Source organism: Castanea sativa, chromosome 1, assembly GCF_040712315.1.
Source record: "Castanea sativa cultivar Marrone di Chiusa Pesio chromosome 1, ASM4071231v1".
Taxonomy (NCBI): domain Eukaryota; kingdom Viridiplantae; phylum Streptophyta; class Magnoliopsida; order Fagales; family Fagaceae; genus Castanea; species Castanea sativa.
Window position 1 is genome coordinate 61,509,661 of NC_134013.1, and position 12,187 is coordinate 61,521,847.

Consider the following 12,187-nt stretch of genomic DNA (forward strand, 5'->3'; position numbering starts at 1 on the left):
TGCATATCAAGGCTTCATTCTGGGAGTGAACGGTCATTCTTTGGTTGAAGTGGCTGACGTGCTCCATAGGGTCCATTCTGCCATTATACATGGTGAATGTTGGCTGAGTGAAACGCCGAGGAAGCTCCCTCCTTCAATTCTAAGCGTAAATGGTGACTTAGAGATTTGGTTAAAAGCCCTACTCATAGCATCATTGCCCAAACCCTTGCAGGATGGACTCTTACTCCTCCGCTGCTAATGACGGTCCTCATTGTATGAAAGAGACTCACTGGGAGGAGTCCTAGACCTGGTCTTGTAGCTATTGTCCCCATCATTGCCAAAAGAAGCATCAGAATCCGAGGGAGTCCTTCTCCGTTGTTCGTGGCGTAGCCTCCTGCGAAGATGGCTAATCTCCAACTACAGGCCTCTAGTACTTTCCTCGTGAGAGATGTGACTCTTTCCTCGAGACTGGCTCCTGCTAGTTTGTGTCGTGTGCACGCTAACCTCACAGTCCCTCCTTTGTTCAAGGTTGAGAAAATGGTCGTGACGTGGGGAATCCACAGACTCTTCTTGATTAGGCCCTGAACCAACCATGACTGAACGTTGATCCCACCAAAGCTCAAGCCTTTCCCATAGATGGTGCCAATTGTAAGGGCGGGTTTTGGGGTCTTAAGCCCAAAAGATTAATGGATTGAGGCCCAAAGAGCCCAATACTATGAATTTGAAGAGAGTGGGCTTAAAAGTTAGGCTTCAATGGATCCAAGGACACGTACAATGAATTGAAGATTGAAAGAAAGTAAAGAAGAACAAGCTTTTTTCAAAAGAAAACCTTCCTCGACAAAGTGATCCTGCAATATATATTTCCTTTTCACTTGGATATTATTACAGTTCTTGTTGCTACAATGTTTTCTAGAGGTCTCTTACATTATATAGCTCCCTTAAGATGATCTTGGCCCTCCATTTGTTGGTCATCCTGGCCACTACTTGAGTGCCTATCCCATTAGACACCTTCCCAAACCCCTTGTGAGTTGCGGTAGCCAAGGTAACACTGTTCAGGGGTCTTCTCCACATAAATGAAGCCAGGAAGTTTGGTGGGATGCATTAAATGTGGTGGTAGCCACCATCCCTTCAGTCATGTCAGTGCGAACCCCTTCCTCGAAGCTCTTTCTTTACAGTATGACCTCCTCTAGTGACGTGCGACTGATGTGGCCTTACTATCTGAAGGTGTGGCCTTCTCGGCATGATAATGACCCCTCTCGGCCACGGGTATGACACGTGGCACAATTACCTTTTTCAAATTCTTGTACCCCACAGTACTGATTCAATTAATGGGTGTTCTTAGGGAATTTAGAAAAATTTTAGTACTACCACTTTCATAGAAAATATAAAAATTTGTCAAAAAAGTTAGCTGTTTTTTATTTTCCTATAAAAATTTTCTTAACTTATTTTCTTAAATAATTTCCTTAGAACATTTTTTTTAACTTTCTAGAAATTTTGCAACTATGGAGGAGATAATAAGAAGATGTAATCTAATGGTGGATTTGTCAAAATTCATCTCTACTAAAACGATATTAAGTAAGATTGTAGCATAAAACTATAGCCAATTTTGTAACTAAAAGTTGTCATTTTTTATTTTATAGGTAACTCTGACCCCCCACACACACACATATAAAGAGAGAAGAAAAGTAACTCTCACCCCACACACACACACACACATATATTAGCTTTATTAACTCAAATTAGCCATATTGGCCTGAACAAAATTCAAAGATTGGGATGAAACATCCTCCAACCACATAGTATAGTGTGAAAAATTTATTGCCAAACTATGAGTAGCTTTATTGCCATCTCTCTTAGTATGAGAGTGAGACAATGTGGAAAAGGAACTAGAGAAGGGGCTAGCATCATTAAGGAATAACCCATAAGCCGTTGACCTCGATTCCTCATTTTCCAAGATGTTTAATACTACCTCAGAATCTCCCTCTAAAATAGCCCAATGTATGCCAAACTCCAAACCAAACCTGAGGGCCGGGTTCTACTTGCTGCCATCGCCTCGACCTCAACTGCTTGATAGGCTTAGGATAGTTGTTGAACCAAGGAAGCAATAACCAACCCTTGGTTATCCTGGATAACAACTCCAATACTTGATTTGTTCACCTTTGCAAAAACAGCCCCGTCATAATTAATCTTAAAATAATTTGGTGGGGGTGGCATCCAAATTGCTCGATGTTGTTGCCGTCGCGACTTCATTGGTGGCAACAATGCTTTGAACTCCTCATATCTGTCTTTAGCTACTTGAGCTAGGTGGTCCGTGGGGCAACTAGGTTAATGGAGATGAACCTGGTTTCTTTGGTTCTAGATAGACCATAAACTGTCATGGCAAAAAGTTCAGGTGCTTTGTTTTTCTTCGAAATCCATGCAGTGAGGGCTTTAAAATCCTGGAAATATACTTGACTCCTAAAATCCGAGACTTTCTCGGCTGTCCAGATTATATCAAGCTCGGAGCACGACTAGAGGGCATACAATGGATTCTCTGTAGTTGCTACGCATCGATCACAAGTTGGGTATGAAATTATAGTTCGTCGAACCAAGTTACCCTTCGTTGGCAAAGAATTTATACAAGCCCTCCAGATCAAATTCTTCACCTTATTTGGATATTCTAAAGCCTAGATTTCTTTCCATAAGTCCTTCTCCAAGCCTGGAGGTTCTTTTATGATGTTGAGAGCAGTTTCTTCCTTCAAGAATCGATAGCTTGATTTACATGTGTATTTCCCATCTTGCTCCATAGGCCAGAAGAGAGTCCTCCACCACAACCTGAGACAAAGGGATTTTCTTAATTGCATTAGCTTCTTCAGGCACAAAAATACGTCCAACCATACCACTGTAAGATGGAGTTCCATGCATAGGAACCTGAGGTCGATTCTTTAGCCTCCATTAAAGAACAAATAGGGAAAAACGAAGCTTTAAAGATTCGGTAAAAGAGAGAATCCTTGTTATTTAGGACCCTCCAAGCTTGTTTTTCTAGCAAAGAATCATTAAACAAGGTTAGGTCTCTAAAACCCATCCCACCAACCATCTTGGACTTCGTCAGTAGGAAACTGTTCTCACACATACCATCATTAGATCCACCCATCTTGAACAAAAGCCCATTTTTCTATGAGTTTTTCCAGAAAAATCCATCCCACTTGATCAAATACCAAAATCTGATCATATTGTTATTTATATTTCCTTTGTTGATATCATAAATGACTCATTAAATTATTGCTAAAAAAAACCTACCAAAAATATCTTTTATTTTTTTATAATATACAGTTTTTTTTTATAATTATTTTTAATCTATAACATCCACTCTTAAAAATTGTTCTTAGTTTTTGGAGTAGCGAGGTTCGAACTCTAGGTTTTTTATTTGATGACAAGAGACTTTTACCAGTTCAACTTATTAGAACCCATAGAACAAGACTTAAATGATTGATAAAAGAAAGGAAAAACACACACACACACACACACACACACACACACACACACACACACACACAATTGCCTTGCATTTATCTATGGGCTAAACTTAGATACAATACTCTTAAACTTCTCTCTTAAATTTTAGCCATCTGTCTATTTTAATAGCTTAGCAAATGGGGGATTTTGATTTTGATTTGCAAGTAAATCAGAGATCGAGACAAAAGAAAATCAAATGGAAACTATGAATTCAAAAAAGTGCTTAGAAGATCTTAAATTTTAGCCACTAAATCATTGAAGAAGAAAACTAGATGGCTTTAGTTTAGATTTTTGTTACGATATAAGTGTCTCATATGGCTTAAGTACAAGTTTAACCATGTGTATACAAGCTCTTGGATACCATTCTCTTACAAGTCGGTCGATTTTTAGAGTGAGTTCTACCCATGAGTTTGTATCAATCTTTCTAACTTCTCCCATCAAATCTCACAAGAAGAAATCTAAATTTAGTAAAAACTACCATCCTTCAATAGTTTTTTTTTTCCTACACTTTCTTGGGAACCAAATAGAGTCCAAACCAGATGGTTATTGTACCAGAGCATAAACAAAATGTTCTTGGAGGCGGTAAAAAAAGAAACAACAATAAGAAGAAATTTTCTAAGAGAGAGAGCGTGTGGGATGGGAGGAAGTTGGAGAGATTTGAATTTAAGAAGTACACATCTCTTTTCTCACGGGCCACAGAAAGGGGAAAATATATATATATATAAAAGATGGGATTTTGTTATTATCAGTTGTTGTACTATCTAAGACATTGTATCTAAATTTTGACCATTTATCTATAATTTATAAAAAAAATACATATAAAATGAATAATTTTTCATTTTTCTTGATTTCATCAAATATCTCCACGACTCCATGTAAGCTGGTTTTCTTTCTTAAGAAAAAAAAAAGTCTTAAGTGCAACTACAATTTATTAAAAAATATATGTGTTACTTCTGAAAAAAAAAGAAAAAGAAAAAGAAAACTACCACAATTCTTCTTCTTTTTTTGAGAAAAACTACCACAATTCTTGAAAATAAAATTATTTCTCTTAGTCCATTTAGATTTTATTAGCTTTGTGAGAGAAAATAGTAATGAGATCCTTCCTCAAGTGAGATCCTTCTAAATCCAATAGGAAAGTCATTTATGTGAAAAATAGTCTATGACACTACTTATTCTGCAAAGATAACTACAAAAAATTAATTTAAGAAAATTATTTTCTAACTTACATACTCTTTTCCTTTTCTTCACATCCGGATGCAAAAAGTATCAATTTTAGATTCTCAAAACTTATTTTATTTATTTTACCATTTTATTTTACAATTTATTTTATCTATTTTAATTTCTTATTTTATAACTCACTCAACATCCTAACTTTTATTTTTACATAGAACTCAAAAATAATATAAATAAACTATATTTTACATACAACTCAAAAATAAAATAAATTATACCGACAAATAATATAAACAAATCAATTCTACAGTGATGTGACATAACTAGATGAAGCATGTTTTTGGTGTGTGAGGGTGTAAAATAGCAATTGAAGGGTTTTATACTCCAATGCTAAGGGCCTGGTAATGCTCTTCTAAGTTTTGTTTTGAGAACATAAACATGCCCAAATATAATAAAAAATTTTAAAAAAAATCTATTATGATTATTCAACACAAAATTACAGAAATCTTGGCAATATGGATCCTTTTCTCACATTGGGTGTTCTTTATTTTTTTACATTTTGAAAGTCAAAATAGTTTGGTTTTGGGGACTTGGATGTATACCTGCTTAGCTCCTACAGATAGGGGTGAAGCTTTCTTCAAAAATACTAACACCTCGGAACATATTATTAGGAGGAGAGCTTCTGAGATCAGAAAATTCAAGAGCTTTGCTTTTGATATCATATAAATACCATCTTCGTGCATCGTCTGAAAGTACTAGTATTTTCCCTATTTTGAGGCATGATACACATTCTAAATATGAGTCAGAAGCATCATATTCATATTGTTGGAAATCCTCAAAAAAGACTCTTAATCGAAATTCCCATTGATGATTCTCCAGCATGATACATACATCTAAGTATTGCCCATTGAGTTTAACGAAGTCAACTAAACACAACCTCCCTTCTTCATTTTCTGCCAAATACAAAGTCTTTGAAGGGTACATGTCAACTTGTGGAGGTAGACCGATTTCTTGGAATGTTTCATCACTAACGTTAAATGCTGTAATGTGATGATATTGATATTGATTTTGGTTTTTGGAGGAATCAAACCAGTAGAAAGTGCCATTAATACAGAATGTCATATTATTAGAAAAATGATAGGACGATGGGATGTCAATAATCCTCCATGATGAATTCGAACGACCCACAGTTATTATTGCAGCCTTGAATCCAGAAAGTGGAGTCTGATTAAACAAATCTCCATACACATAGTGAAAGATGCTCAATACTTTATATTGCTTTGTCAGAGGACAATATCCAAATCCAGATAATATAACAGACCTTCGCGAATCTAGAATATCTGGAAAAACATCGCAAGGACAAGGTGGGAGACTAACAAACTTTCCTGTGGTGGGATTGAATACATCAAAATCTTGGCCATCCTTCAAGCAGATCAAACCGTCCAAGGAATGCACTTGGCCGAAACTCCAGGACCGTGAGTCGATGTTTGATCTAAATACGTCTTTTTTCAAGAGAGTCTTAAACCCACCTCCTAATCCTACTTGTAGAGAACGTATTTCGAAGGAAATCTTGCAATCACGAGAATTACGATGGGTGTGCAAGCAGATGATCCCAGGAGATGTTTCCCTCAAGCGCTTCAAGTGTAAAGCTTCAAAGTCACTGATTAACACAGACCATGCCTTACACACGCACTTCAATCTGAACACACAATCCAGTGGAAACCGTAAGAATATATATGAGAATATATGGAGGATAATTTCATGTGGGAGAGAATCATAACTTCTGCGTCCTTCTATTGTTCTTATTTCTTCTTCTTTGGCTCGACTCTCAAAAACACAGTAATATACTCATCTATATATAAAACTGAAACATCTGAAACTACTACAATTTTTCACTTTATCACTATTTTTTTTCTATTTATTTTAAGTTTTATATCTTATATATTTATTATTTCTCTTCTGTGTGTAATTATCTTATCAAATGTTACAATAGTTTAGTTTAAGTAAAATTCTATTAGATAAATGTTTTAAAAGCTTGACAATTTTCAATCAATGCCAAACATTCTAATTAACCCAATAAAACGGCATGAGATGAGATTATCCCAAAGCAAAATACACTGATAGCCCCGTACGATATTTACTTAATGAAGTTCGGAATTCAGATCAAAGAACGTGTAACCCGCAAGAGACGTAAAACTTTTACATTCCATTTTATGGCTAAGACCCAAGTGGAATGCGGCCTCAAAATTTTGGAAAAGATAGGGTACATCATTGTGAGCAAAGAATAAAAAAATCTAGTACATTCCGATAGGCATTTATACCTAAAATATTTGTTTGGTCTAAACAAAATTAATTGGCTCAAAAATAACATCTTTAACTAGACCAACCAAAATTCAACCATAAAATAAAAATTCAGTCTAAAAATTTAGACACAAAACAATCACAAATCAAAAATTCCAAAATTCGGTCAAACCAAAATTACCCGCAAAACAAACACAAATCAAAAGATTACACATACCTTGATATTTCAATGAATTCAAATCACAAACCAAAATTTCTAAACAGAGTAACATTTGTTTTCTATTTGGATTTCAATGAATTCAAATCATAAAATTTTTCACTAGGATTGTGATATTATATAATAGTGCTATGCATAAACTATATCCTCAAATGCGTACATACATTTTGTGTGTGAATAAGGGAAAGATGCTGTAGTTTGTGTTTTTTGTTGCTAGCCTTACACTATCTTTTTCATTTATGTTGTGGTCTTTGTGGTTCGTAGTGAACATTGTTTTACCCTGCAATTTGATGTTCACCCATTGTGCAATAATTGATATTCCTTTAGGATTTCAGTTTGTTTGAATTAGGAACTATTTCATCTTATGCCTTTTTGTTATAGTAGATATTTTGGGCTCATTTATAAATCATAATTGTTAAGACTTTATTTTGGGGGGGGGGGGGGGGGGGCAAATGGCTACTAATATTAGTTTTCTGAAGTCTGAACTTTAACGTTATTATTATCATTGATCATATGCTATGAAATGAACCATTTTCAAGTGCTTCCCTTAGGTCAAACAAAAAACAAATTAAAGGGCTTCCCATAGGTGAACTCTCTTTTTGGGTCGTGAGCACCTGAAGTTGGAACGAAAACAAAAGTATTAAAATTAAACGGCAACTAAACTATTTTTTGCAACTGAAGTAGACCTGTTGTTTGGAACTTAGTTTAGCTTTAATATTCACTCCTATCCTGTGCAATAGTGCTTTATATATATAGTCTGATTTATCAATTATTGTTGTTTGGTTTACATATACTCTAAACATGACTTGGTGGCTTTTTGAAGTGTGCAGAGATTGGAGAGGACAAGTACTATTCAGTAATGGCAAGAGATAATTTGAAGATATTGCTGCTTCCAAATTGACATGGAGAGTAAGTAGGTAACTAAGAACAATAAGTGCATGACTAATTTGCTCTTATCGAATGTATAATTCTTAGTTTCCTTCCATATCTTTTTAGATAAGTAAAGTCACAGCGAAGAGTTTGTTTGCCATTCAAGAAATAGCTGAGGTTGAGGAGAAAAAGTTAACCTAGAAGTAAAAGTCTCTGACGAAAGAAATCAAGGTATTGCACCATGCAATTACCTTTTTTTTTTGAGATATAAAAGTTAAAATGATAATTTTTTAACCTTTTACTTTTTAATTTTTAATTTTATTTTTTTTTCCAATACTTTTTGGACAAAGTTTAGTTACAAAATTAATTTGTAATCTTAGGTTATAACCTTACTTAATATCTTTTTATTGGAGATGAATTTTGACAAATCCACCATTGGATTACATCTTCTTCTTATATCCTTCATACTTGCAAACTTTAAAAAAAATTAAAGATTAATATTTATATCGTCAATAAATTGTCTAAGTTGTAAGTTTTTGTAGTTTAAAATTACGTATAAAATATAAGTTTATAAATTATATAGTAAATAATATCTGATTGACACAAAATTTGACATGTGTATTAATAATGCAAAGAACATGCAATTCAACAACTAAAATTTTAAAATATGTAGTAGTATTTATTTTATTGAGTAAAATTGTAATCTTAGGTTATAACTAATGTTATAGATAAAATTTGTTTATACTTTTTTACCATCTTAACTTTTATACGTCACAACAAATGTTAATTGCATGGTCTATTGCACCAAATTTAAATCCGCAATTTAGTTATCATTTCATGAGAATAAGTTATGATAGTTTCAACTTAAGTGCATGAAAGATCCTTCAGTTACTGCTGTGATAGAGTTTGTTGAAGAATTCATTTATCAACCACTTTAAACCGCACACCTTGCAATTGCCTCATGATCTAGCAAATCTAACACTACTTAGAAGTGTCAACTGTCTAGAGTACTCCAACTGTAACAACCAGAAATGATCTTCAATTCTTCATTCTCCCCATCTCTTTTTAGTTTTTACTATGGTAATACACTTTGAAAAAACTTTTACCATAATTTAATAACATGTGTAACTATGAACAATCACGATTACGTAAGTTCACCATTTTTTTGCCATCATTCATAGTCGAACATATTAAAGTTGTGACCAAGAGTCTTGCCATAAAACTTATGACCATAGATTTTGCTTTATCTTTAATACGAAGGATAATCTAACAAGATTAATATAAAGGCAATGGGAACCCATACATTGTGGGTGGCTCTATTATATTGTATTGGCCCTATTGGGTAGGCAGTATACATCCTTACCTCTTAAATATGTTACACTTATCACCATCCTAGACTTATCCTCTTGCAGCCTCCACTCTATAATATAATAAACCTATGAAAAGGGCTGAAATTCAAACAAGAGGGATGTAGAAATTTTGGAATAAAACCAATAATAATCCTTTGGCCTGATGTATTTTCTGGGAAACAAAATCATAATGTTCATGTAATGGCTCTTTTTCCCCAGTCAAATGTAGTTGCTCTAATTCCTAATATTCATAACAATGTGGCTTTTGTTAAAGAGTATCCTAAAGGCTTGTATTTAATACTCTGTTAAATGATATTTATATATTTTTTTAAAAATAAAATCAAGTTGTGCATATATATATATATATATAAAACACACATAACTCTAATGAAATTGTGCATGAAAATCCATGATTTATATTGACAAGAATATTTTTATTTTTGAAAGTAGTGCATTGAAATTCATTATTAAATATTTACTATTTCTTAAGCCTGCCCCAAAAAACAAGATAATAAGGTACCCAAATTACTTTTTTTTTTTAATGAAAAACTTGTAACTTTATTAAGGAGATGATAAATTAATTATATTATGAGAAATAGCAGACTCAATTAGCGATGGATTTTCCCCCATCCAGGTTACATAATTATCAAAACTATCTATTTTTTTTAGCTTGCGTAGTCAAAAGACGTGCAGGCCTGTTGCCTTGTGGCATGGGAGACTTCAGCTGATCTAAAATTACGAAACTGATGGACTACACTGGTCAAAATATTAGACACAGTTATAGGCTAGGTACAGAAACCCAAAACAGCATCAGCCACAAGGAATCACTCTTGACCACCACATCCCTTATACCAACATCCCAAGCAAAATATACTCCGATCTCCATAGCCTTCGCCTCAATCTCTAATGGACCAAAAGGTTAAAGAATTAACTTACTCAAGTTGCTGTAGCTTGCCTTTCATGGTCACGGACCACCACCCCTACCATAGACCTTCGTGCTTGAGTGAAGACAGCGCCATGGACATTTACCTTGTATTTTGGTGCCATTGGTAATGTCCAAGCTTCATGCATCTCCTCCCTTGGCTGAGTTACAATATGATACCCAAATTACTTGGTGTCAACTCTTTAGTTTATTACTTTTCAACCTTGACGGTCTCGAAGAAAATTCTAGTTAAGGCCATGGACCAACTTGATGAGTTATACATAGGAAAACTACAACCACATTTTTATCTAATAATAAAAAAACCACATTTTTATCTAATAAAAAAAAAAAAGACCTAAATGTCAAATTGAAAAGAGGTTTGCATCTCCTTGTTTCTTTGTGAGTAGTGTTGTGTTAGCTTTATTTCGTACCAATTTGCTTGTATTTTAATTCATTACACTTATTTTGGTGGGCTAATTGTAATTGGTAGAGGTTCTTGGGCTAAAGATTGTTGCTATTGAGAAGAGAATTTCTCTCATGTGTTTGGTTAGACTGATAGAAAAATGAAAAGATGAAAAACTCTTCTTTTTTTGTTGAAAAGAAAAATAAAGATAAAAAATAAATTTTGTATAAATTTACTTTCATGATCCTATTGCATTAAAATTTTTTTTTAAGAAATGAAAAAACTAAACGTTACTTTCATAAAGGAAAAAAAAAGAAAGAAACAACTTGAGAGAGAGGAAAGGGTAGACGGGTAAATTTCTATTTAAGCCCCCCCTCTCTCCCTCTCCCCAGATTGGGAGACTCCAAAATCATTTCAAATTGTAGGTTCGAGGAGAAAACTCTTTGGTGCCATTAAAATCTCTCCCATTTTCCCCCTCAACCAAATATCATTCCAGACCATTTTCTCCCCACTTTGCTTACACCCATTTTAATCTCCCAATTTTCACTCTAACCAAACACACCGTTAGTTTTATAGATAATCCATTGTTGGGTATCCAAATTAATTCAATTATAATCTATAAAGTTAACTCCCATTTTATTCAGATTAAAACTTCCTTTAGAATTTTTTGTTTTATTTTATTGAGAGTACCTTAAGTAGAGTTAAAATTTTATGTTGGTGTGTGATAAAGAATAAGATATTACAATTTTTAATACACAATATATTTAACATTTTCTTGAAGATTTTCCTAAAGTATGTATGAACATCATGAGTTCAAATTCCTTTGCTTTCTCTCATCTATAACATAAAAAATGTGGTATTATCAATCCTATTACAAAATGTTATAAAAATTATTGATAATTAATGTGGGTAGCATCATGTCAACAATCTAATAAAAAAATTTCTTAATTTTTTTTTGTTTGTTTTATATTTATATAATAATATTTGAGAGTATTTTTTTTTTACTGTGAATATTTGACAGTATCCTAGCATTTACTCTATTATCAGCATTTGAAGCTTGACCTCATGGCATACAAATGAGGGCTCCCTCTTGCTGGGGCTACCTTTGCTGTCCCCCACTTCCTTTAAAATAAGAAGAAGAAAGAATCAGACACAAAAAATATGGTACTATTACTTAGAATCATTGAATTTTAACAAGGGCATTTTTGTATTTGAAAATTATGTATTGTAATTCGTAATATATATTTACATTCCTTTAATTTATATCCTTAGGATACTCATTAACAAAACCCAAAATTAATAGCTAGATCCTAAGAAAACAATGTTAGAAGGTACCTAAATTTCTTGTAAGCACTTTAATTAGTTTTTCAACCCGGGCAGACTCAAAGAAAATTCTCATGGACCATTTTTATGAGTTATATGGCAATACAACTACCACATTTTTATTGGCTAAAAGGAAAATTTAAAAAAAGAAAAAA

At 33.5% G+C, this 12,187-nt stretch overlaps 1 protein-coding gene across 1 annotated transcript; it reads right to left on the minus strand.

Annotated features, from left to right (window-relative positions):
• Positions 1–5,253: 5,253 nt before the first annotated feature.
• LOC142631533 (putative F-box protein At1g26515) lies at positions 5,254–7,467 on the minus strand. The gene is made up of 2 exons (XM_075805706.1): positions 7,445–7,467; positions 5,254–6,346 (listed from the first exon to the last, which is right to left on the minus strand). The coding sequence occupies exons 1-2, from the start codon at positions 7,465–7,467 to the stop codon at positions 5,254–5,256; spliced, it is 1,116 nt and encodes a 371-aa protein (XP_075661821.1).
• Between the last annotated feature and the right edge of the window lie 4,720 nt (positions 7,468–12,187).

Coding starts and splice junctions, on each gene's coding strand:
- LOC142631533 (XM_075805706.1), bottom strand. CDS start 7,467: ATGGGTGAACATCAAATTGCAGG. Junction 6,347..7,444: donor GGTGAACATCAAATTGCAGG/GTAAAACAATGT, acceptor TTGTGTGTTCAG/ATTGAAGTGCGTGTGTAAGG.